At 45.1% G+C, this 27,348-nt stretch overlaps 1 protein-coding gene and 1 long non-coding RNA gene across 2 annotated transcripts in view; both read left to right on the top strand.

Moving 5' to 3' along the window:
* Window positions 1-11,062, top strand: part of LOC102995932 (uncharacterized) — a 52,807-nt gene extending 41,745 nt beyond the window's left edge. The window contains exon 3 of the long non-coding RNA XR_448245.2: window positions 10,772-11,062. This is a non-coding gene — a long non-coding RNA (uncharacterized lncRNA). The remainder of the gene's footprint in view (window positions 1-10,771) is intronic.
* A 2,703-nt stretch (window positions 11,063-13,765) lies between these two features.
* Window positions 13,766-27,348, top strand: part of CCDC60 (coiled-coil domain containing 60) — a 154,498-nt gene continuing 140,915 nt past the window's right edge. Inside the window, exon 1 of the mRNA XM_028480553.2 lies at window positions 13,766-13,962. Coding sequence (XP_028336354.2) covers window positions 13,873-13,962 — 90 coding nt within the window. The 5' untranslated portion in view covers window positions 13,766-13,872. The remainder of the gene's footprint in view (window positions 13,963-27,348) is intronic.

Genomic DNA, 27,348 nt, shown 5'->3' with positions numbered 1-27,348 from the left:
AGGCCACAGCAGTGAGAGGCCCGCGTACCGCAAAAAAAAAAAAAAAAAAAAAAAGGAAAAAAAGATGAGGTCATACTGGGTGGGCCCTAATCCAATGTAATTGTATCCTTAGAAAAAGGTGAATTTGGGGCACAGGCACAGACATGCACATGGAGAGAATGCCGTGAGAAGATAAAGACAGAGGTCGGGGTTATACATTTACAAGCCAGGCTACATTAAGGATTGCCCGAAAACCACCAGATGCTATAGGATAGAGAGGCCTGGAACAGATTCTCACAGGCTTTAGAAGGAATTAACCCTGCTGATACCTTGATCTTGGACTTCTAGCCTCCAGAACTGTAAAACAAGAAATTTCTGCTGTTGAAAGCCCCCAGTTCATGGTACTTTGTTACAGCAATAAAGTAATACAGATATAAACTCCATTCATTCTTTCACTCTCTCATGCAGCCAAATTCAAAGCCCTTCACAGCATGGCCCCTGCTGATAGCCACTCCCTTCCCTCCCCTTCCCTTTCATTCCCTGAAATTAAAAATTTTGTGAAGATTGAGTAAAATAATATATGCAAATACCTGGTAATAGGAAGTACGTTATAAATAGCTATCCCCTTTCTTTAGCCATTTATCTTCTCTTGGTCATTACTGCTTATTCCACTGACCCTGCCCAGTTCTTGTTGGGCCCTGCATCTTTAAAAAAAAATCATTATTATTATTTTTTAATTTGGCTGCACCGGCTCTTAGATGCAGTACGTGGGATCTTTAGTTGCGGCATGTGGGATCTAATTCCCTGACCAGGGATTGAATCCGGGCCCCTTGCATTGGGAGCGTGGAGTTTTAGCCACTGGACCGCCAGGGAAGTCCCGGGCCCTGCATCTTAAGCCTCCTTTTCAGATACCTGGGTTCCCAGTCTCCTAAAGAGGTTGGAGCCTGACTCCTCCATTCCCATACAAGCTCTTCCTTCCAAGTCCATGCAGAGCCCCCAGGCAGCCCCAAGGTCAAGCGAGGGGCTCATAAGGGTAAGAGCTGCCAGGGGAACAAGGCTTTGGGACATTTCTAGTTTTGACGTAAGCAGCATATAAGAGGGAATTCTGCTTGAGTCATGTGGAGACAACATTGCTGAGCCATGGCAGGAGACTGGGCTCAGTCTAGGCTCGAATAAAAATTAGACTGTGTGACTTTCGGCAGGTCTCAGAACCTCTCTGGGCCTCAGTTTTCCCATTTATGCAATCCACATCTCCTCAGGGATCCTCTTTCCTTTAAAAGCTAGACAAGATTGGTATGGATACCCTTTGTACAAATTGTAGAAAAATGTCATGCCCTCCCCGAGATTTCTGTGAAATACCAGGAATACTTTCCTTTTGTTCTTAGTTTTATTTAGGGCTCATCTTGATGTGCTGCTCAGGGAGTCCATTTCTACACCGGGGCAAACAGATGCGGAATTCAGCTCCTTACTCTCCACTAAGCAAACTGCTCACGTGAGGCACTGTGTCAATGAGCATGTATTCGGTATATTATGTTTGCTTCCCACCATTGATTCTCCCACTGTGAACCCAGTTTTCTGGAAACCACTCCTCACCCAACTCAAACCAAGAGGGTGTGAATGTGACACCATCTCTGGATCCAAGGGTGAGCATGTGATCCAACCCTGGCCACTCAGAGCAGTCCATCCCTCTGGCCACAATGATTGGTTCAAAGATAGTCATATGGTCCCAGTCCATCCAATAAGAATTAGCCCTGGGTCTTTTTAGAGAAAACTATTGGGAGTAAATACCTGAGAGTGAACCAAGAGAAAAAGAAAAGATATAAAAAGATACCAAACGTCAGTGACATGACTTAACGCCCTGAATCCAGTCATGCCTGGTGTATTCAATTTCATAAGCCAATGAACACTCCTAGCTTATTTTTTTCTTAATCCAATTTGAGTTGTATTTCTATCGCTTGGTGGAAAGAGACCCAAGTAATATTAAGCCTTACCGAACACTTGAGAGAGTAGATGAGGTTACAGCACAGCAGTGCAAATAACAGAAATTCGGTATTTGATATTCTTGTTTCTAAAAGTCCTCTGTTTTTGAAAATCAGGTTCTACCCTCTCTGACATGTGGCTCGGTGTTCTCCGTCCCAAATTTGTCTATTTCTTGCAGAAAGTGGCTCAGCTACTCCTTTTACAGCATCCTCCCCTCTACGAGCAGTTACAAAGGTATTTCCGTAAACAAAGAAAATTTCCTGAGGGAAACTCTTGAACCAGCTATTGAGAAAATAAACATTTCACTCCTCTGCATATAAAAAGAAGAGGCTGGACAAGATCTCCTCTGTGATTCCACACAACTTATAAACTCTGGAGTTCAAAATACAAAAAAGCCATTGAAATTGTGACGTAGGAGAATGCTTTTCAAAATGCAAGTCACGACCCGTTAGTGTGTCTTGAAATCAATTTACTGGGTCATAACGAGCATTTCTTTTTAAATGAAAGAGAATAAAATGGAAAATAACAGAGTACGTCATACAGAATAGTGGTGAGTAGTGGTTCGTGAAACTTTTATCTCAATTATATATGTACTGTACATACACTGTACTGGATCACGGTTTAAAGTGTATTTCTCATTGTGGTACTGAAAGTATGTAAGCTAATGGTGTAACTCAGTACTCACTGACAGGGAAAGGTGTCAGTAAGTTTTTTAAAAATTAGTACATTTAATGTGGTCTGATTTTTGACCAAAAAGGAAGGGATAAGCTATAGATGTAGATATAGATGTATCTGGGAAAAATATGGAAGTGTATATACCAAAAGACTAAATAATAATCCCCGGCTAGGGGTACTATGGTAGTTTTTTTCCACATGTATACTTTTTTTTTTATCTTATGAACAAGATTAATTCTCCCTTTTTTCCTTTTTTATCCATGGAGGGACCTAGAGAATGTTATACTTAGTTAAATAAGTCAGATAGACAAAGACAAATACTACATAATGTCACTTATATGTGGATCTAAAAAATAATACAAATGAATCTATATATAAAACGTGTATACTTTTTAACATCTAATTATAAACTTACCTACGTTACTCCTACAGTCAAAAATTTCTTAAAGCCTACTTTTATTTTGAAAAGTAAGTACACTTCTAAAACCCTTCTAAAAAGAATATCTGCAAGAAATATACCAAATAATAGCAACACTTTTATTTCTGGTTAACTCTTTGTGTTTTGTAGTTTTCCCACAACCAACAAGTGTTATTGTAAAGGTAAGAGGAAAAAGGTTTGTTTTAATTCCGTGATCAGTGGGAGAAAGAAGTTTGCAAATGAAAATCAGAAAACGTAGCTGGGGGCAGGGAAGAGTGGGGGTGGCCTGGGGTTGGCAGATATGCAAATCCTTTGAATAGCTTTTCCACTTCAGTGAGTCCCTTGTTTTCTTTCAGCTACTGGCTGATAAAGGTATGTGTTATAATACAGCCATTAGATATTCCAAATGTCGTATTCCTCAACACCTGTTTGAAAGAGCATATTTTATTGAGAAAGAAGTGTCACTGAAGCTAAGAGAAAGACAGTTTCTACCAAAGTGCCAGAAGTCGGGAGACTGCAAGACAAGAAACAGTTGTGTACTTGTAAGGCTGTCCTTGGGCAGAACGCAGACAGCAGCAGAGGACAAAGCCAGAGAGAGAAGGCAGAGAAAGTCTCTTCAAGGAAGATGTTGTCAGGAAATTGAAAACTGGGCCACCCCATCCAGACTGTCTAAACAATGGCGCCTGGAAAAAGGTAAGAGCAGGAAGATTGCCTCCCAAATGGTTAGATGAATTGTGAGTTCAAAATTATAAGTTATCAGAAGAAATTATAGGGAAAACATGGGGAAAGGTGTTAAGAGAGGAAGGAGGGAAAGAGATAGAGGAAACAATAGTAGTAAACTAAACTCTTAGCTGTCACTTTTCAGAAAAGCAGGGGGGAAATGCAGCATGGGGGAAGAAATGCATTTGGGGTCAGATAAACCAAAATATGGACATTTCAACTTCATCTCGGTAATGATCAGTCTAGCAGCCTCGACTAGCATGCCAAGCGCCCTGAGGAAGAAACTGTTGTGCCCAAGCTTTGCCTGGAATAGGAAGCCATTTGTTCTTCCCTCTTCTTTGCAGGGGATTACACTTTTCTCTGCTTCTGTGTGCACGCTGGGGAAGGGAACTGACATTTACTGTTATTTGTGCATTTGTAAAGTAATGCTTGTGCATGGGGTAGGAAAAATTCAAACAGTGAAAAACCCTATCCGGTGTAAAGTAAGTTACGCTTTACGCTAGACATCTTCTGCTTACCCCTCCAGATCCACTTCTATGGCACCAACAGGCTCTCATGCCCTCCGGCTTCTGGGTGGGTTGAGCCCATGGGCGGCACTGGCAGGAGATCAGAGGAAAGTGGCAGCATGTGTTTAGGGCCCCCTTCCTGCAAGGTTGCCTCGGACTGCTTGTATCCCTCAACTGCTGCTCATTGCTCCTTTCAAGGAAGCCTTCCCAATGTGATCTCTCTCCTTCAAGGAGCTGGTAACCATTCCTTCCCCTTGTCCCTTAGAAATGGCCACAGTTTCATTGATCCTAGCTCTTGGTTACTGCACTTTCTCCTGTGTTCCATCACACCTACACCTGTGTAAATGGTTCCTTTGTAAATAAACTGTCTTCATCTTGCCTTGAGTCTGCCATATGTGTCCTGCTGGGCTCTGACTCATACACCCTCCCACACCTAATCCCTCCCACATGCTATGGTTCCCCCACTTCAAGGTGACCACTGGTACAGTTTCCTGTGTATCATTCCAATCTCTCTTTCTAATAAAAAGTTAACATATGAGATACTCGTTTTCCTCCCCTTAAAAAAAAAACAAAACTTAATACAACTTGAAGATTGTGAATAATGTTTTCTATTTGCACAACTTCTGCCCAATCCGTTTTCCACTCTTTTCCACAGTGCTCTGTCCTTCTGGACGCTGACCTCTCTGACTTGCACCAGTGGGCCCCTTGTCCTGTAGCATCTAGTTGGGTCTTGCCACTTGGAGTCCATCTGCAGATTGGAGGCACCTACAACAGCTAAGAAGGCAGGAGGAATGCGACCTTTCGGTATTTATCCTTTCTGCTCCCTCTATGCCAGGTTGCTGTGGTTGGTTGCTTCCCTCTTCAGAAGGCTACAGCTCTGTTGTTGGACAGCCATCTTCTACAGGTTCTTCTCATTCTGCTAACTGCTCCCTCCCTTTGTCCCTTCAGGTCTAGAGTTGCTAACAGCTCCCCACTGTTGCCAGCTTTGAATTACTGCACAATCCCCTGTTGGTTTCTGCTAACTTTGCCTACAGCTTTGGCAGTAGCCCCTTAATTAACCTCTCCTCTATTATCCCCCTTTGACTATGTCACCTCTGTCTTCCTGGGATCCTAACTTAACATCTGGGTCATCTCATAGAAATACATATAGCATGACCTTATTTTTTTTTTTTTTTACCAACTGATTAATATTCCATTGTAAGAATGTAACATACTTTATTTAACCAATTCCCTATTAATAGATATTTGAGTTGAAAGTAACATTTATTTACAACCTACTATGTGCCTGGAATATTTTTACATAAAATATCTCATTTGGTCCTCATATCCGCCCTATAAGTATCACCATTACTTACGAGTAGAGGAAACGGGGGTTTGTAGAGGTGAAGACAGGACTCCAGGTGACATAGATAGTAAATGTAGACACAGGATTTGAAACTAGCTCTGACTTCAAAGCCCATAGCCTATTGGATGCTGGTGTGACCCTTAAGATCTGCCCTCAATAGCAAGTGTTGAAGGGACTTCCATGGTGGTCAAGTGGTTAAGACTCCATGCCTCCAATGTCGGGGGCGCAGGTTCAATCTCTGGCCGGGGAACTAAGATCCCACATGCTGCATGGCACGGACAAAAAAAAAAACAACACACAAGTGTTGAAAATTTGTTTTATTGTTGAAGTTTTAATGTATTTTAAAATAAACTTATTTATTGGAGTATATAGCATACATACAGAAAAATACACAATTCATAATGTACAGCATTTAATGTTCACAAAGTTAACATAATCAGAGAATCACCACCCTGATCAACAGGTAGAATATTATCAACAGCATAGAGCCTCCCTGGGCCCCACCCGCAGTCACCACTCCCCGCTCCTCTCCAAAGATAATCTCTATTCTCTTTTGTCTGATATGATGTTCAATCTATCTGTTGAGTACTTAACTTCACCTAGTGCACTATACAGTCATATACTTTTTGGCTAAGATGGAGTAACAGGAGTCGAATGCACCCTTCTGCCTGAAAACACTAAAAAAGTCAGACAACAACTATAAAACAAGGGTTTTTAAGACGTTAGACATCAGGCAATAAAGGATAGTAATCTCTGAGAGACCGGAAATGAAAAACAAGGTGAGTCCTGTAATTGCCTGGGTTTGCTGACTGGTGAGGGTTTCCAGAGGGCGGCACAGGGAAACGGAATGGCAGTCACTATATGGGGGAGATAAAGCTGGGAGTCCAGGGAGGCTGAGGCTGTATTCAGGGGAAAATGGGATTATTGCCCAGGCATGAGTGATAAGCTCATTCCTGTGACCCTAACGGGAATCCTGTGATCAGAGTAGCGCAGGACCATTCCCCACTGGAAGTGTGCATTCTGGACAGGCCAAAGTGGCAGATGTCTACTACATGAGGTCTTGGTTATGTGTCCGGGACCCAGGCCCTCATAATGAGGTGTGGATGATCAGCTAGTGTTGACCTCAGGTCTCTGCAATCAACAAAACATCATCCTATTCGAATGAAACTACCCGATTGTACATCCAGGACAGGAACAGACTGTTCCCTGTCCAAGAGTAAGGAATTGGTTTTTCGACAGCCACACACTGGAGCTCTATTTTAGCAAGCACTCATTTAAAAAAACATGTTTTAAAAAACACATCTATAGAAATGGGAGGATGTTTATATTTCATTAGGTTTGAAAAGGCAGCTTACAAACAGGATGTATGGCAGGGGTTCCTACCCCTACCTATGTGTTAGAATCACCTGGGAACTTTATTTTTATTTAACTGAAAATTCAGTGATGCCTAATATTTAATTGTAAGTCACTGAGTCTGCAGAGCTGGGCAGTCTTCTTCTACCATTTGAAACCTTTAGTAAAATGCTACTATACACAGGTTTAGGAAAGTAGCATTTTGAGGGTATAAATAAACTGGGGCCAATAGGGAAATGAAGCTGAAGCAAAATGGGTGGTGTATTTGTTTCCTGGAGCTGCTGTAACAAATTACCATGAAATGGGTGGATTAAAACAACCGAAATTTATTCTCTCACAGTTCTGGAACTAGAAGTCCAAAATCAAGACATTGGCAAAGACATGCTCCCTCTGAAGGCTCGAGGGGAAGATCTTTCCTTGCCTCCCTCTCGATATTGCTGGCAGTCCACAACCTTCCTTGGCTTGTAGACACGTCACCCCATTCTCTGCCTCTGTTGGCACCTGGCTTTCTGTTACTGAGTCCAAGCTTGTTCCGCTCGGCGCACAACAGGCCAGTAAGTTGGGAGATGAGGTGTCGGGGCAAGGAATAGTGACTTTATTTGGAAAGCTGGGGGTCTGAGAAGATGGCAGACTAATGTCCTAGAGAACCGTCTTTCCAGGCTCTGGATGCTAGTTTCTTTTATAGAACAAAGAGGGGGGAGGTGAGAAGGTAAAGTAAAAAGGCCTTAACTGGTTGCATATATCTCCTGGTTTCTGCCAGACTCAGGAGGGGATGTGTTAATTTCTTCTTCCCTGCAGCCATTCACAGGTGGGCTGGCGTCAGTTTGTTTCCTGCGAGCTGAACAAAGATATTTTAGTTTTACATTGAGGCATGGGAGCAGGGTTCTCGGAGAGGGGCCATTATGTTACTTTAAGGCAACATCCCCTTAGTGATTAACTTGTAGCAAGAGCAATAGAATACAAAGGTTAAAGCAAAAGAAACAGATCTAATATGGGGTCAGATTTGTTATTCCCTATTACAATTCTCCTTATGTGTCTTTGTCTCTATGTGCAAACGTTACTCTTCTTGTAAGAAAGGATTAGGGCCCACCCTAATCCAGTATGACCTCTTTGTAACTTGATTATTTCTGCAAAGACTCTTATTCCAAATAAGGTCACACTCCCAGGCACCCAGGGTTTAGGACTTGAATATATCTCATGGGTGTGGAGGACACCCAATGCTACCCATACAGGTAGGAAGCAGGATGGAGTGCATGCTGAACAGGAAATTGTGAGCTACTTGGAAATCTTGGGACTACCTGGCAGGGGAGTGTTTTCCTACCTGGGATGGGGGTGGGTGGGTGTTGGGAGATGTCCTTTTTTTTTTTTTGGTGTTTTTTTTCTTATTATTATTATTGAAGTGTAGTTGATGTACAATGTTAATTTCAGGTGTACAGCAAAGTGATTCATATATATGTGTATATGTATATATACACACACACATATATATATATTCTTTTTCAGATTCTTTTCCCATGTAGGTTATTATAAAATATTGAGTATAGTGCCCTATGCTATACAGTAGGTCTTTGTTGTTTATCTATTTTATATATAGTAGTGTGTATATGCTACTCCCAAATTGCTAATTTATCCCTCTCCCCGTGCCCATGGAGATGCCTTATGTGGATGTTAAAGGAAAGGTTTCCCCCAGAAGGCTAGAGAAATTAAAACCTTCCAGGTGGCTTGGAAATCCCTTGTTTTGGCGGGCCTTGCAGAGATAACCCTAGGTTGTCCTGCTGTGTGAACACACCCACACCCACACCCACACACACCCACCCCCCCCACCCCCCCCCCCACACACATCCCCCCCCACCAGGGGGAGGAAAGAGAGGTTACCAAAGTAAAGAGAAAGGGGAGGAAAGAGAGGTTAACATTGCATTTTCTTCTCCTCTCCTTGTTTACAAAGATTCAAATTCACCACCCTCCCCCTGGGGTGTAATTTGGAGAATAGGGTAGGGATAGGGTGGGGCCACAGAGCCCCCAAGGGGCCATGTAGCAGGCAGTCATCCTTGTTTAACCTAATGAAGTACAGGAATCGGGATGTAGGGCAAATACACATTATCCAGCGATATTTCACCCTGGCAGCAATTCATCAATAGATTGCCAGCTACCAGGTGTCACAGGAGCCCCAAGTTTTACTTTTGCCCTGGGCCCCATAATTTGTAAATCCAGTGCTGACATTTCAGTAAAAATACCCAGAAGGAGTCCCCTGGGTGCTAGATGCAACACATACAGTATATTAAAGATATTCAGAAAATGATGACTTTTCGAATAGGTTTTTAATGCCAGATGTATGTAGTACTGACTGAAATTCAAGTGTTTAGCAGATTTGGAGATTTCACTTCGGCTACCCCAGCTGGTGTCCGACACATTCCAAAATTTTTCTTCTACTTGATACATCTATTTTTAATCCCTTCAGATGCCTTTCTTTTTGGTGAATTGGGAGGAGAGAACACCCGTCGCTTCACCTTCACGTCTTTCAGTTCCTATTTTGCATAAATCAACCAGGAATTAAGATTTAAACAATCACTTCATATCTGAGTTGTCAAATATTTCACTGTTGGGGGATATATTTGCATATCTGAAAACACATTGGCCTCTGCGTGTTTAAGGGATGCAGAGAATATCCAGAAACTCCTAGAGATGTATCCATGAGAGCAGAGGTAAGGAGGTGATTATGGGGCAAGGGGACCCAAGAAGGTAGCAAGTCCAGGTCATGAGATGAGGAAGAGGTGAGATTTCCAGACCTGACTTAGTGTGACCTCCTGGTTATCCCAGCCCACATGGACCTAGCTTGGGTTCCCCAGAAGCAGACCTCGGAACAAGAATTTGGATATATTTGGGAGGCCATCCAGGCAGTACCAGAAGGGGAGTGGGAAAGTGAAACAGGAAAAGGGAAGAAGCTAATGCTGGGTGCTCGGTGAGCAGGCAACTGCTATAGGCAATGGGGCTGCCCCAAGGCAGTCCTCAAGGGGACCTCTGGGGGACTAGAGAACATGCTCCAGAGATGTCCTACCTTAGGGGCCAGGAGGCAAGGTATTAACAAACTCCCATTAGACGTTATTTTTATGTCTAGTCATGTGGGTGCTAACTTCTTGCATAAAAAGGTTGCTCAGCTCAAAGAAAACAGGCCTGTAGCCCTGTGGTCCCCAAACTGTGCACTGGGGTACCCCAGGGTCCCACAGAAAATTCACAGAAGATAGGAAGATTTTACAGTTTTGAGGGAAACACGGCAACATCTATCCAACACTGTGTGAGCTTTTAGTTTGAGGCAGCTCAGTGTTATAGGTTGATTTATGTCTCCCCACAACTTCATATGTTGAAGTCTTAACCCCCAGGACCTTAGAATGTGACCTTATTGGGTTGAATACCTCTAGTGCTGGGGAGCTCATTCTCTCTCTATGGAACATACCCATTCACGAACCGAAAAGGGAACTACTAATAGCATGCCTTGAGACCTTGCTGGATACTAGGCTCTATACATTCATCATTTCACTTAGTCCTCCCAACTGTACAAAGTGGGCATCACCATTACTATTTATATATAGTACATGATAATTGAAATTGAGGCTTGCAGAGGTGAAGTGACTTGACCAAGATCTCATTACCAGTAAATGACACAGCCAGGATTTGAACACAGGTCTTTTCTCTTCCAGAGCCCTTTCTATTTCCAGTTCTTGCAATGGCTCTGACAGGTGGGTGTTAATAACAAAAGAAAAAAGAGCTAACATTAATTGTGCACTTCCTTTTTGCTAGGCATTGTTCTTCACATGAATTACCCATTTGGTTTCATCATAGACCTATGAGATGATCATTGAGACTGCTCCGTGGCCAAGCCAGTCAGACTCCAGAACTCATGCCTTTTAAAACAGTGTTCTGCCGTGTTATTTCCTCATATTGAGCCGAAACCTTCTTCCTATTCTTTGGGCTCAGACAAAACTAATTGAGCTCTTCTTTACCAAGCCTGTCCCTCAAAGCCGTATGAGGACAGCCCTTTGTTCTGCTCGGGGCTGAACATTTCTCATTCTGTCTTGTTTTTCTCATCCCCTCTCACCCCCAGCCCCATCTTCTGAACACAATTCAGTTTATCTGCATCCTTCTGAAAGTGCTTGCTGATGGCTTAATGCTGCCCACAAAGGAAGCAGGAAGACCAAAACTTCTTGTAAAAAGAAAGGTCAGGGCTTCCCTGGTGGCGCAGTGGTTGAGAGTCCGCCTGCCGGTGCAGGGGACACGGGTTCGTGCGCCGGTCCGGGAAGATCCCACATGCCGCGGAGCGGCTGGGCCCGTGAGCCGTGGCCGCTGAGCCTGCGCGTCCAGAGCCTGTGCTCCGCAACGGGAGAGGCCACAACAGTGAGAGGCCCGCGTACCGCAAAAAAAAAAAAAGAAAGGTCAGACTCAGTCTTCGGACAATGGCAGGAAAATAACGACTTCTAAGCATCAGCATCTGGAGCTGTGTGGCTGGGCATTTTGTATTCTCTGGAGGGTCATCTTGCAGCAAGGCCTTCTAAAGAGAAGGTGAGGTCATTGTGTGGCTGTGGTGACATCATAATCCTCAGCAGCTCAAGGATTAGAAATAAAAGAGTCAGGTTGAACCAGTGTGAAATAATGCCAAGGATAAAGCGTATAAATCAGAACATGTGCAATCAATCTGCAAGCTGGAACCTACCCCGGAGGGCTACTGGAAGGATTAAATGAGTTAATGTAAAGTGCTCAGTAGAGCACGTGGCACAGAGCGTGTGATCAATAAATATTAGTATTAATATCTGCTGTGAAATGAACACTGCACTGCAAAAATGACTAATTCTTCCTGGGAATGTGGTGTCAGGACATAATAATAATAGTTGCCACTTAACTAGGACTCCTCATGTGCTCAGCCTTTACATAATGATCTGTTTTAATCCTTGACACCTGTGGTAAAGTTATTTTTTCCCCATTTGAAAGAAATGGAAGCCAAGCTTCAGCCACATTAGGCATTTTATCCAGGGTCATGAGGCTAAGTGGTTAAGAGGTTGGATTTTAGAATCAAACAGGTCTGGCTTTGAATTCCAGTTCACACACTTTCTGTGTGACCTTAAAGATGTCAATCTCTCTGTGCCTCAGTTTCCTAGTCTGTAAAAGAGGATAAGGAAATACCTTCCTTAATGACATGCTGTGAGGACTGAGTTAATATATGTAAAACAGCACAGTATCTAGCACATTCCAAGCACTGAATTGTCATGCACACAGACGTATGTATGTATACATTTATGTGTGTATGTATATGTGTGTGTGTATATGTGTGTGTGTGTGTGTGTAGGATAAAGCGTATAAATCAGAACATGTGCAATCAATCTGCAAGCTGGAACCTACCCCGGAGGGCTACTGGAAGGATTAAATGAGTTAATGTAAAGTGCTCAGTAGAGCACGTGGCACAGAGCGTGTGATCAATAAATATTAGTATTAATATCTGCTGTGAAATGAACACTGCACTGCAAAAATGACTAATTCTTCCTGGGAATGTGGTGTCAGGACATAATAATAATAGTTGCCACTTAACTAGGACTCCTCATGTGCTCAGCCTTTACATAATGATCTGTTTTAATCCTTGACACCTGTGGTAAAGTTATTTTTTCCCCATTTGAAAGAAGTGGAAGCCAAGCTTCAGCCACATTAGGCATTTTATCCAGGGTCATGAGGCTAAGTGGTTAAGAGGTTGGATTTTAGAATCAAACAGGTCTGGCTTTGAATTCCAGTTCACACACTTTCTGTGTGACCTTAAAGATGTCAATCTCTCTGTGCCTCAGTTTCCTAGTCTGTAAAAGAGGATAAGGAAATACCTTCCTTAATGACATGCTGTGAGGACTGAGTTAATATATGTAAAACAGCACAGTATCTAGCACATTCCAAGCACTGAATTGTCATGCACACAGACGTATGTATGTATACATTTATGTGTGTATGTATATGTGTGTGTGTATATGTGTGTGTGTGTGTGTGTGTATGAGGGATTTGAAGGATGAGTAGGTGTGTTTGTCAGGTGGATAAAGGGAGGAAAAAATCTCAGGTTAAAGTAATTGCGGGGCTAAAGGCCCACATTGATCTACCCTCCCCAAGGCACAAGAAATCACTGGCGGGCTATGGCAGGGCAGGGTAGTTTGGAAGGAAGGAGTCGCTTGTAGTTAGACGGAGACAAAGGGTCAAGGTCCTCAGGCCTGAGAGGAGAAACCCGAGTTTGGAGAAAGCGGCTCCCTGGCCAGCCGCCCGCTCCCAGCCACGGACCCAATGGCTTGGGAGAGTTCGCGACCCCGCCCCCACCAAGCCCAGCCAATGAGGAAGCCCTCCACGGGGCGTGCCGTTGCCAGGCGACCGAGTGGGCCCCAGGCTTTGCAGTTAGCCGCGGCTTTCGTTCCCTCTCCGCGGGCGCTCAGCCTCAGGATGGGTGTCTGCGGGCCCCTCCATGGGCCCCCCTCAGACTTTGTCAGTGGAGTTTTATTTTTTTAGTTCATATTTTGTTTTTGTTTCTAGAAGACAAAGATATCCCCTTCCCAAACGGGGAAAAACTCATAAAAGTTTGTGACTGTCTAAAAAGTAAGTCCAGGCTTGCCTGATTTCGCCCTCCCGGGACTTCCTTATCCTGTTGGTGGGAAACCCAGAAGACTTGCTTTCCCATTCCTCCCCAGTCAGAAACCTGTCTGGAGTCTGTGTCTTTAGGACCTGAGGGTCGGGGAGAAATTGCTAGAGCCCCTGACACCAGTGACTGCTGAGGTAGAAGATTCTGGAAGAAACACACACACACACACACACACACACACACACACACACACACACACACATACATCTTTCCTGGGGGACACAGGGAAGCCTGAAGGATTTCCAAGATGACCAAGTTACCAGCCACCAAGAAGATACAGAGTTCCCCTGCCTCGGGGGCCCTCTGGCCCTTTTATGCCTCAGATCTTCTAACGCAGGTGAGTCTCCCCTCTCTCGTGACAGCAGTCGTGTTTTCAAGACGAAAAATAGGAATTAGCCTCCAGACCAACAAGGGACGGGAGGGGGCGGGGAGAATCACGGTGTAATTAAATTGTCGGGAGACATCACCGTTGCTATCAGTGGTTGGTTACTCGTGAAGACTGAAAACGCCAGCCAGAACGGGGAGCTGGGCCATCCTATTAGCCAGTAATTCCAAAATGATGGAATAAATCGGCAGTGACACTGTAGAACATCAGGAAAAAATTAAGATGAATTGTAGGTTTGCCATCGAAGAAATTATTTTCAGAGATCCGCTGGGCTTAGGGTACGTGCACATCCGCTCTCTTTGTGGAGACTACAGTGTCAGACTTTGGGGTTTGAAGCCTGACTTTGCGTCTCAGCAGCTATTGAGATTAGATAAATTGCTTAGCTTCTCTGAGCCTTTATTCGCTCGTGTCTGCAAAATGAGAACAGGAACACCAACTAGGCAGAAACTGTGTGAGGACTGAGATACGGAAATTGTTCACGGCGATGCTAACACTTGATAATGTGTATATGGGACAAGAAATACTGTTGTTGGTTTGAAAGACAGAGGAAAATCAGTATGTGTTTGGTGTCGGAGTCAAGTTGTTTCTGTTTTTAAATGATCACAACTGGGCAGGCCTGTTATGTCTTCGTTAAGCGTGTCTTTGTTATTGTATCTGCAAACCCCCATGTCACCACTAATTGGCCAAGGTAGCTGAACAGTGGGAGAGGGTCAAAGGCAATTACTGGCCCACAGTGGTCCACGCACAGTGGCGTATCTTGTGGCTCAAGGTCCTGCCCTAGGAAGGAGGGCCTGGGAGAAGTCAGGGCACAGAAGAGAAACTCACCCGTGCTTACGTGGTGGTCCAAAGCGTTCCTGAGCTCCTATTGATATTGCCTAAGAATTGACACAGCTGTTTGCACCCCTCATTGCTCAGCCCTCTTAATGAGCTCACTCTTCAAGATGCAGTCTTCACGTGTCTCCTTTTGTCTCAAAAAGCTACCCGGAAGTGGGTTTTATCCAGAGCAGCCCCCGCTGGGAACAAACTTCCCAGCATAGCAGTGGGGGAAGGGAAGGAAGGAAGGAACGAGGAACGAGGTAGATATTTCAGAAGCAGCGATGAGTGTGAGCGTGTGGGCGGTGGACCCAAATAGCCTGGCTTGAACCTTGGATCTGCCTCTTGGCAGCCCTGTGACCTTGGGCAAGTTACGGGACTTCTCTGCTTCAGTGTTGCCGTCTGTAAAATGGGAGTATCATAATGCCTGCTCGTGGGACTGCTGTGAGCATTCAGTGATATGTCCGAAACTCCTGAGAATAGCGTCTTACAGAGAGTTAGCGCTTCCTGGATTTTCGTTACATGGTTTCATTCATTTAGCAAACACTTACTGAATTTCTGTTGTGTGCTAAATACCTGCTCTTGTGAAAAGCTTGACTTGCCTTAAAGATTTTCACAATCTGTAGTGTGCCTGTTTGGGATGGGAAGTAAAGGAGATAAGCAACAGATCATTGTGATGTAGGATGATTAATGATGTGCTGGGGATGTATCATTGGGTGTGGTGGGGATGCCAGGACAGGTAACTCAGACTCGTGTGTGTGTGTGTGTGGGGGGGGGGGCAGTGGGGGGGGAGATCGGGGAAGGAAGAGGTCATGTAGCCAATGCAATAGAGGTTTCCATCTTGGGTTAGAGAGATTGAGGAAAGTGGAGGAAGATGCAGAGGTTGAAATGATCATCTCTTTCTTGAGAGGAGGATAGGCAGGACTCCGGGAGGTCAAGAGATGGGAAGCAGGCTTGCAGGGAACTGTTGGATAAACGACCTCAGGCGCAAAACCCCTGGAAGTGCTGCTGCCCCTCCCTCACTGTCTAGAAAATAATGAAGCCCCTAGGGTGTCCCTGGCTCGCGTTTGAAGTATCACGCCTTCCGAAATTTCAACTGTTTAGAGCTACCGTAAAGCGTTGATAAATCTAAAGCAGACTGACTAGAAAGTGGCCAGTCACAAGAAAATATGTAGAGATTAGAATCAACTTCTGGTGTAAATCACACTAAGAACAAATTGCAGTTTTACTGGTTTAACACACTAATACCTGTGGCGATAATAATGATGACGGTCGGTCGTCATGTATTGAGTATTCACCACGTGCCAGGTTCTGAGCTCAAGTCTTTACATGTGCTATTTCAGAACCATCCAGAACACTTGGAGGTATGAACTGTCACCTCCTCATGAGATAGATGGCAATACCAAGGCCCCCTGAGGACAGGTCCTTTACCCAAGGACACGCAGTCAGCAAGGCACAGAGCAATGGTTTGAAATCAGAGTTCTCTGGCTCGAGAGTTCAAGCCCTCCCTGCCTCACCATGCTAAGCAGAGGGTGATGGTGGTTGGCACACCCCACGGGGGACGCAAAGGGAAGGTGTAAGGCATACTCACTGGCTTCAGAGAGTTTTCAGGTTTGTTGGTTGGGGGCAGGGCAGGGGTGGGGAACAGAGGAATGCCACATAAAAAGAGAGTAACAGATGCCAGGCAGCCAGGTAAATGTCCAGTGAGGAGTGATCCGTGGAAGGATCTGGCTTCTAGAGGAGGAAGGTGAGACCAGCTGGGCTACGTGGTAATGCCACTTCCTGTGAGTCCACCGTGAGCTGGTGTAATAGGTGACACTTGGGGGGAAACCCCCAAAGGGTCCTGCAGCCCGCTGAAGCTGGCCATTTTCCTTCTCATGGGGATGCAAGTTGCTTTATCATAACTAATGTTATGATGCGACCCTTCTTGCACAGCATCTTCATGTAGATTTTTCGATGGAAGGAGTATAAATAATATATGCAAATCCCCTGCTTGAACGTCTTTTGTTGAGGAAACCTTCTAGCCTGCCCGAAGTCAGGCGCCCTAATCTGTTTAGGGAGTTCCTTTTCCCTTTGTTGCCCAAGGAAGCAAAAGAGAAATCTAATAGGATTAGCCATGGGGGAGGGAGGGAGCAGGGCATGTGTAGATTATCATGGACCCACATTTTCTTCTTTAGAAGAGCCTAAAAAAGAGAGGGGCACGTAGAACACCCCCTCCATGTTCTAGAATGGAAATGCAGGAACGGCGTTTGGCAAAAACTCTAAAGGTGTGGAATCCTTTACATAAGCTCTGTCTCTTGGTGGCAGAGAGGAAAGAAGCATCCTTAGTTTGGGCAGATCCTGAAACAGCCAGGAACTAGACTGGGTGCTCTGGTGATATCCTAGCTTAGTGATTAAAAGAGGAGGTTCTCAAAAATGAATTAATTTTTTTTAAAAAAAGGGACTTCCCTGGTGGCACAGTGGTTAAGAATCCACCTGCCAATGCAGGGGACACGGGTTCAGTCCCTGGCCTGGGAAGATCCCACATGCCTCGGAGCAACTAAGCCCGTGAGCCACAACTACTGGGCCCGCGTGCCACACCTACTGAAACCCGTGTGTCTAGAGCCCGTGCTCCGCAACAAGAGAAGCCACCGCAATGAGAAGCCCGCGCACCACAACAAAGAGTAGCCCCCAATCGCTGCAACTAGAGAAAGCCCACGTGCAGCAACGAAGACCCAATGCAGCCAAAACTAAATAAATTTAAAAAAAAAAAAAGATTCTTCAGCAAACGACATGGGTTCAGACCCCCAACTGTGACACTCAGCTATGTGGGGGGCCTTGAGCAAATCAGTGCCTCTCTGTGCCTCAGTTTCCTCCTCTGTGAAACAGTCACATTGTGTTTTATCTAAGACATTTTCCGTTTCAAGAGGCATCACAATTTTGTGTGATCGCCACTAAGAAAGAAAACTCTACTGATTAAACTATGACCTACTTTCAGTGATAAGAAGCGCCCTAGTTTCAGAGACGTTGAAATGGGGAAAGAAAATGTTCATCTTAGAATGGATGAAATCCAGCTAAAAATGCTCCTGTCTCATAGGGTTCTGTGGGGATTAGGTGAGTTAATATGCATAAAGCTCTTAGAACAGGGCCTGGCACAGAGTAAATACTATGAAATGTTAGCCATTATGACATGGTGTGGTTTGATCTTTTAACCGACTCTGTGATAGAGGTGTAGTTATTACCCCCTTTTGCATCTGAGTAGACTGAGGCTTGAAGAGTGCCAGGGTCTAGTTCTCTGCTGAGAGCTAAGTTGGCAGGTTCAGGGAGAAGGGGGAAAGCTATGCAGAGTCCCGTGTACGGAGAAGACCTTGGCCTGGGCATCCCTGACCCCCGTCCCCTACCATCCACCCTCTTATCGCCCCCCTGCCACCACCCCTATGGTGAGAATGGAGTTACTCAGAAAAGGTCTCAGAAGTTCAGCCCACTATCCAGCTGGTCTGCCTGGAATCAGAAAAGGAAAGATTTCCCCCAACAAGAGGAACCTCGACTCCCAGCATAATACATGTCCACCGCAAACATGAAACGATTTTCCTCTTTGTCCAGATAGGAGAGCTTGTGGCCTGAAGGTGTAAGTGTTGAGTCATTGGTCTTTGTTCGAAGTGGGCCCAGTGCTGGGTAATTTCTCTGGCCTCTAATCAGGGAGACTGCGCCCCCCACCCCGCACTGAATCAATGATTACCTTGGAAAATAAAATAAAATAAAAGATCTGACAACAACTTGAGATTCAGTTCTGAAGAATCCCAGCCAGCTGCACCTTCATTTTTATTATATCTCGTGACTCAGGCCAGGAAAATAGTAATGAGCCCTTTTCTCTGTCCAAGGGATTCTTCTGGCTCCATTGTTACTGCATTGAGACAATTGCAGAATTTAAGTTGTTGCTTTGTTTTGTTTTGTCTTCTTTATGCCCTGGCGCTTTGGACTGGTGATGCTTGCCTCGGCAAATCTTGCTGTGTCTGATTGCAGGCCCATGTGACAGTCGGCTCCCTCCATGATAAGTCAGGGTGCGGGGAAGGCGTGTGTTCATTACCTCCTGACACAGGAAGAATGATAGACACTTTCTTTATGCCGGACAAAATGAAGCGAGCTCTTTCTCTCATCTGCGAAGAGGCAGCTGCTGCGCATGGGGAGGTGAGGGCGGGGAGAGGAGTGGTAGAAGAAACACATCAGAGAGGCTAGTTGATGTGATGCAAACCTAGTGACCACGTAGGAGCTCTGCCTTTGAAATCGGACAAGGTGGGCTCGAATCCCCTCGTTGACACTAATATGAGGTTCTGTGAAATGGGCTGAATAATAATAATAGGATCTGCTACATACATCTTTTTGAAGGATTAAATAAAATAATGCATCTGAAATACTGAGCACAATACTTGGTACACAGTGAACTCCCCAATAAGTGACGACAGTTGTTATTATTTTGACTCTCTCCTCTCTCTCCTCTGACTGGACACATGTGCCTCCATTACCGTTTTGAAGACATAGTCAGCCCAGATAGGAAGTCTGGAGAAAGCTGAGTATTAACTGTAAAGTCACAGAGTGGGGTCCCTCATTAGTGAGGCCAAGTCCCAGTTTAAGGGTAGAGGAGAGGAAGCAAGTCTAGGGATATTTTTAAGAACTAGTGTGAGAGTATATTTTTATGAAGGATGAAGTGCCTTGCAGGAGAGAGTTCATCCTGATGGCAGAAATGCCACCCAGTTAAAAAATCCTAGCTGTAGGAAAGCGAGTGCCCCGAGCATGATTTACGTCCCTGGGATTTAACTTTCAGCACAGTCCCATTGCTCATGTTTGAATCCCATTGAGAACCAGAAGGAAGTAAGAAAAAAGGAAAACCCTGTGTATCAATTAGGATCATTCTTGGCTGCAAGTAAGAGAAAAACCGAAAAACAGTGACGTAAACAAATGTGAATTTATTTTTCTCACGTAAGAAGTCTGGAGCTGTATGCCTGCCGGCATTGGTTCAGGAAGACCTCTCTAATGTTGGGACTGGCAGGTTCTTTTCCCTCATGGTCACAGAATGGCTGCCCCTTCTCCAGCCATTACATTCATATTCCAGTAGAAAGAGGAAAAAATGGAGGGTAAGAGCTACTTTTGCCCCTTTTATGAGGCAAATAAAGTTTGCCTGATTTCCAGGAAACTTCCCAGCGTATTTCCTCTTATGTCTCATTTGCCAGAGCAGTGTCACCTGCCTTTTCTTAACTGCAAGAATGGCTGGGAAAATGTGTATCTAACCTGAGTGTGGAAAGCAGGGGCAAGAGACAGGTGAAGGTGTTGGAGATGGGTGTCTGGTTGACTAATCAGCAATAACTGGCACACATGACTTCACAAAAAATCAGACATTGGGGGTCCCAAGCAATACAGTAACCTAAAAAAGAGAGACATCCCCTAACCTGCACCAGAACTGCTTAGGAATGTCAAGGGCACTTGCCCATAGTGATACTCTATTTATTTATCTATTTTATAGAAATTCGTTTTTTATTTTATTTATTTTTGGCTACGTTGGGTCTTCGTTGCTGCGCGCAGGCTTTCTCTAGTTGTGATGAGCGGGGGCTACTGTTCGTTGCAGTGCGCAGGCTTCTCCTTGCGGTGGCTTCTCTTTGTTGCGGAGCACGGGCTCTAGGCACACAGGCTGCAGAGCGCAGGCTCAGTAGCCGTGGCGCACGGGCTTAGTTGCTCTGCGGCATGTGGGATCTTCCCGGACCAGGGCTCGAACCCATGTCCCCGCATTGGCCACCAGGGAAGCCCCACAGTAGTACTTTAAAAAACAGCACAGAATCCACCAAAGAGCTGTGGGGGTCAGGGCAAGGGTAGAGGCTGCCAAAAGAAACATTCACTCATTCAACTGATATTTACTGAGCTCCAGGTATGTACTAAGCATGATTCTAGGTGTTGAGGATACAGAAGTGAAAAGACAATAACCTGGGACAACCTTCCGGAAATTCTGAAAAATACACTTACAGGGAATAACATGGAGAGCCAAGAGAGTGGAATATGCACCATCTTTATACCTACCCTCTTGTGTTTTCACCGTTTGGGGAGCAGGGGGCTTGAAGAATCTCTGGTTAGACAAACCTTTGCACAACTGTAGAAAAAGACCTATTCTTGGCCCCCTTTCAGCATTCCTACAGCCTCTAAAAGACTCAGCCATCAGCTGTTAAATTCAAAAGCTGCAGAATCCATGTGGGGTTCAGTGACTAGTAGCACTTACATAAAATCTGACAGAAGCCAATTAAACCTTGCTTGGACTTAACAAATCAACAGATTTTTCTCAGAGATCTTTCTGACAGTTAAATTCAAAATCATAATCACCAGTAATGGGATACCTTCTATCATGAGATGGTGGCATTTTCCCTTCTGAATTCCTGTTTTCAAACTCTGCCGAGAAAATTTCTTGCGGGCTCAACTTTGATCTAATGTACTTCTGTCTAAGTTGGAATTTATGCATTAGGCGGTTTTATTTAATAACTCAAAAATTAGCTATGTCTGGTGATCTACTTGCAAGCCTGGAATTGCCTTGGGATTTCTGGATTTCACAAAGTGGGAAGATGATACAGCTGGGATGGCTTCTGGAATGGGTTCAGTATTGTCAGGGGCTTCAAGGGATCCGTGGTTGGATGTAGCTCAGTAGCAGGAAAAACAGAAAGTGACGCCCCATTGTAGCCTAGTACAGGGTCAAGGTCACCTTCTGGGGTGTCTATTAAATATATGTGACAGATGTTTTAGAGGCATTAATAGGAATCAGACTTGGGGGCTTCTCTCCAGAAACCCACAATTCTGTTGGAGAGCAAATTCATAAATAACCATGAATCAAGATGGCAAATAAGAAGTACCAAAAAGAAAGGTGAAAAATATTTAAGAGCTTGGAGATAGAAACAAGTTCTATCATAGGAAGAAAGGTACAGTGAAGCCATCTGATCTGTATCTTCAACGTTGGCTGGATGTGAACTTGGGGCGATATGAGACACTGAACCATGGCTGGAACTTACTTTCTACTGCATCAGGGTGAGGGGGGTGTATTGCCATTCTCCACCAGGGGACAAGTTCTTTCTTGGTACCCTGTCTGACCAAATGCTCTCCCACTACAGAGCTCCGGTAGATAAATCTTTACATACTCTCCTTCTCCATACACAAAGTTATCCAAGTTTCTACCCTGGAGGGTTGTCAAATTAGGGAGGACTTACCTCCATGAATCCCCATTAAACCTTTCAATAACCAGAAAGCTCTAATGTTTTACTTCTTCCAAGAATTTGAATTTCAGCAGAGTAGGGTTTCTCAACCTTGACACCACTGACGTTTGGGACCCATAGGCTGTCCTGTGCATTGCAGGATATTGAGCAGCGTTCCTGGTCTCTAGCCGTTAGATGGCAGTTGTGACAACCAAAAATGCATCAAGATATTACCAAATGTCCCCTGGGGGCCAAAGTCGTCCCAGGTTGAGAACCATGGCAGTACAGGGCTAGTGGAGTCCTGAATACCTTTCCCCAGCTGAATGCTTATCTGATGGTGAAACATTCCCCATTTAAATAAATGATGCCATCATGTACCCAATTGTTCAGGCAGAAACCGGAGCTTCATCTTTGATCTCTCCCCCTCCATCACCTATTGTGTTCAAACAGCTGCCTCAGGGCAGGTGCTCTATGGACACTGCCTCCTTCCCCCGAGTTGCTACCTGATCCAGGATGCCCTCCTCTTTAGCCTGGACTATTCCACCAGCCTCCTAACTGCACTCTTTACCTTAACGCTGACTTTCTTCCAACCCGTTCTCTTTCATTGCAAGTGTCATTTCCCTGGTTAAAACAATTAATGACCCTCCATTGCCCTCAAAATGAAGATTAATATCTTTAATAAGGTTTAAAAGGCTCTCCGTGATCTGGTCTCTGCCACCTTTTCCAGCTTCATCTTTCATTACTTGGTCTACATGGAAGCCATGGTTTTTGAGGGTGCCATGCCTTACATCTTCTTCCTCCTTCTAGAACATTCTCCCCTCCCCCAAACTATGGTTTTCCATGGCAAGATATTTCCAGGGTTCTGAACAGTGGTGGGGTGGGTGTGGCCCTTGCCCGGAATTAGGAGGTCTGACCCAAACATCAGCTCTCTCCCTACCTAGCTGTGTGACTTTGGGCAAATCACTTAACCTCTCTAGTTTCTTGATATTCATATGCAGAACCAGGAACTCTAACGTGGCAGTTTGGAGGCTCCCTCCTTGCCATATGACTCTAGAGGGCAAATAATGGCTACCACTTATTAAGCATCTATTGTGCATCTGCTGTGTTCTGCATATATTATTAAAATTAACTCCTCAGTCCTGTGGGGCAGATGCTGTCATTGTCCCTGTTGGTAGAGATGAGGAAGCTGAGGCTTGGAGCAGTTTTGTAACTTGCCCGGAGATACCCAGAAAGTAGGTGATGGAGTTAGGATTTGAATCCAGGACCAACTAGCTAGAGAGATCCTCTGCTCTTAAGATCAGCCTGGCTGACAGCAGTAAGAAGGGGCAGTAGACAAGTATCTCTCTAAAAGGGGTGTCTGCTGGCACAGTTTTTAAAGAGAATGTTCGAAAGGCTCTGGCAGAAAAAGGAAAGTGCCAATTTTAGCTGTGGGCGATGCAGACAAGAATGTGACTGCTTCGCCCATGACCACAGACAAGGACATTTGCATTTTCTTGAGCTCTTGCTAAAATATGCCAGTGAGCTCTTCTGGAAGAGAAACACAGCTAAGGACGAGGCAGGGAGGGGGAGCCCCTGTATGTGGTTTAGATGCATCTTTCTAAATAATGCTCATTTCAGTGAAGATTTATAAGCCATTTCTAATTAGAGTCACATTTCTAAGAAAGGCATATTTTGATGCTGGGTCAATACACTGTCAAGACCTGCTGGATAAAACGGTGAGGAGGACAGGCTCAGCTAATGAGGAATGAGGTTCTGGGGGTGTGTGGCTGAGATGTTGATAATGGTAAATAGCTTAATTGGGTTGAATAATTTGGGTAAATATCTAGTTAAATGGATTTAGTCTGAATCCAGGCTCTGACCTGCTAAATTTTTTATCTTCTATCAGAAATAACATAAAATAAAATACCCCGACCATAATTGTCTGTTTATTTGTCCGATTCCACCCCTAGGCTTGGAGTTCATTGAGGGAAAGGACCCTGCCTTGTTCACAGTTCTATACCCAGAGCCTAGCCCAATGCCTGGCCCTGGGTAGAAGTTCAATATTCTCCAGCCTCTATTCTCAGGACCAAGGATAGCTCCACATGCCAAATGAGGCAACGCATCCCTTGGGTAACTGTAAATTCCCCTTGGACAAAGGCCACAAATGTTTTATTCGCAGATACAGCCCCAGCATGTGCTGGGTGCGCCATAAATTGGGATAGCATTCTGACACTTGCTGTGTGTGTGACCGTGGGCAGGCTTACTCTCTGTGCCTCAGTATCCTTATCTCACATATGGAAATAACAGTTCTTGCTTTGTAGGATTGTTGGGAGGATCAGTGAGATAATGCTCAGAAAAACCCCTGGCAGATAGTAGGTTCTCATTGAATGCTGTCTCTTCATATTTCCACTTAGGAATCGAAGCCGTTGGCTCCCCAAAATATCAAGCATTAAAACATTTAAATACTGACATTTCCAGAGATGATGACTCTCATGCCAGTCATTTTTTATACATTCAGGAAAAGGCAGCCAGAAGGGTAACATGACTAAAGTGTATGATTTCCAAGAGCCCTTGAAGAAAATGCCCAAGAGGCAATTAGCACATAGCTGTCGCCTATGTTGCTATCGCTTATTGGCTGATTCCATCCTCTACTAATCAAACTGCTTCTCTGATATTTTTAGACCTTTTTAAAAAGTCCTCTCAAACCTCAGGAAGCAGTGCTTGTTGACAGATACCAAGGAATCTGCGAGAACATGAATCTGACATTCTCATAGGGAATGAGAAAATGCTGGAAGTGGGGGAGCATTCTTCAGCGTACATGGGAATTAGATTAGGCAACCTGGATGATTTTTTTTTTTTTTTTTTTTTTTTTTTTTTTTGCTGTACGCGGGCCTCTCACTGTTGCGGCCTCTCCCGCTGCGGAGCACAGGCTCCGGACGCGCAGGCTCAGCGGCCACGGCTCACGGGCCCAGCCGCTCCGCGGCACGTGGGATCCTCCCGGACCCGGGCACGAACCCGCGTCCCCTGCATCGGCAGGCGGGCTCTCGACCACTGCGCCACCAGGGAAGCCCCTGGATGATTCTTTAACCCTAACCAGGCTCCTCACCTTTTCCCTTCCTGCCTCAGACTAACAAATAACCCTCCTTGTTCCCTTTTTGCGCAGCTCCGGGGCTTGAGATTTAAATTGCCTCAATACGGGATAATTGTTGAGCTTCCTTGGCTGGCCAGACGGCCCAGGCCAGGGTTGACTGACTTAGCGCCTGCGCCCTGGCTCTGCGGCTGCTCGCCTGCTCTGTGACCTTAGGCTATCTGCTTCACCTCTCTGATACTAAGTTTTCTCACCTGTGATTGAATCTTGTGTGGATTCAAGATAATATCCATAAAGACTGGGTCCAGAGTGATAACTGAGATTGATCTCTGATTAATGTTATTCCACCTTTCAGTGCTTTATAAATCCCCCATGTTATGTTGTGCATAATGCCAACATCAGTTTTGGGTTTTTTTTTTCCTTTGTCAGAGAAAGATGGTTCAGTACGGAGAAAAACTATCTCCTCGTGAATTGTCATTCTCTCAAGGTTTTCCTGTGGATAGTCAAATGAATCACGCCTTTGTATCTTCCATGAGGTTAAAAATGATGTTGACGTTTTGAAATTCCATATATGGTGCATTATTTCGTCATGGTGATGATCATAGAAATAACTGGTATGACTGGTTGATGACTGAGTGTGTGCCCACGAGCCAGGCCCTTCCGTGAATCGTCCAGTTCCATTCACTCCACAACGCTAAGAGGTAGGCAGTATTAACCCATTTTGCAGGTGAGGAAACTAAGGCTGAGAGGGCTATTCTCCACCTCTCCAGCCTGCCCCAGAAGCACTCCCCAGCCTGTCTCTGTCCTCTGGGTTTTCCAGGAGGGTGTCAGAGACCAGCTTGCTGGTCCCCTAGCTGCAGGAGTCACATTTTCAGCTCTTGAGCATCACGGAGGCCGATCTTTTATTCGGTTTGAAGTGAAGGATACAGCATCCTCCTCCCTTTGGGGTCAGGATTCAAAGCATCTCAGCAGCTGCTGTCAAAGAAATCACTTCCTAAATCCCTCTCTCCCTCCCCACTCCCTGTTTTGATATTCTCAAAGTAGATACCAATCGGGGGTCCCATTCTCCTACAGCTACCTCGAAGATTCCTTCCAGGTGGTCTTCCTCGCCTTCATTTGGAGTCTCCTGTCTATGGCATCTTGGCTCCTCAGTCTGTACTATCCTAGTACCTATTTTACTTGTTATTCTACCGCCTACTGAGAGATCACAGTGCACCAGGTGATTCACAGACATTGCTTTGAGGCCTCATTACAACCCGGTGAGGACGGTGTGGTCACCTCTGTTTTATAGCTGAGAAAACTGAGGCTCAGAGACAGAAAGTGACTTGTGTGATGGAGAAGCCGAGACTCAAAACCGGAGCAGTCCGGATCCAAAGTCCCATTTTTTTTTTTTTTTCCTCTCTGCACAGTGCCCAGACCTGCTAGTATTTGCTGGGATGGAGAGCTGGCTTCGCTTTCAAGCCCCCAAATTCAGTTCCAGACCACGCTCCCCCAGCCCACATCCTCCCCGTTGCTGAAGCCTTTCTGAGCTCACCAGAAGTTGCAGGAGTGTTCTGGGGGAGGATGTCACGCTGTCCCCAGAAGTCACATCAAATGCAGCCATCTCATGGCTCCTCACAGAGCAAGGTGTCCCTTTTCTTCCTTTTTGATATTAGAACACGGTCCTACTGCAAATTGACTTGAAAGGAAGCCAGACCTCATGGTGCCTTGTCTGCCTGTGAAGGAAGAGAGCCACTTCTGGCACCTAAAGGACCTGAATTTAATCCATGGTAGGGGCCTTAATGAAGGGGGTGGGGAGGTTGGTCAAAGGTCAGACACCCCCTAAGCACCCAGCCCTCATTCAGGGAACATCAAAAAATGGCACTCCGCAGAAAGCAGTTTTTATTTCGTTGCATGTTGGGAGGCTGTGCATTACATGTCCCTCTCTGTCCGCCCCCCTCTCCTCTCCTCCTCCTTCCCCTCTGCTATTTCTCCCCAGCCCTCTCCGCTTTGCATGGCGACACCTAACGGTATTTGTTAGCTCTTCATATGTTTCCTTTTAGTTTCTTTAATTATTGTAGCAATTTCACCTGTTTAAAAAGAGAACAGCCTGGCCACTTGGACACTGAGGGAAGGCAGACGTTCAGACCAATTGCCAAGCCATCTAATCCTGCAGACTCTTGGTTTCATTAATGTTCTTTCCTCTGCCCTAGACCGTAATGGGAGCCTGTTCCGTAATGGTGCGCTTCAGGTAAACAGATCGTTAGGTAAGATTGATAG

This window comes from Physeter macrocephalus, chromosome 19 (genome assembly GCF_002837175.3).
Source record: "Physeter macrocephalus isolate SW-GA chromosome 19, ASM283717v5, whole genome shotgun sequence".
Lineage (NCBI taxonomy): Eukaryota > Metazoa > Chordata > Mammalia > Artiodactyla > Physeteridae > Physeter > Physeter macrocephalus.
Note: the sequence above shows the minus strand (reverse complement) of the source record. Positions and strands in the feature narration are given on the sequence as shown.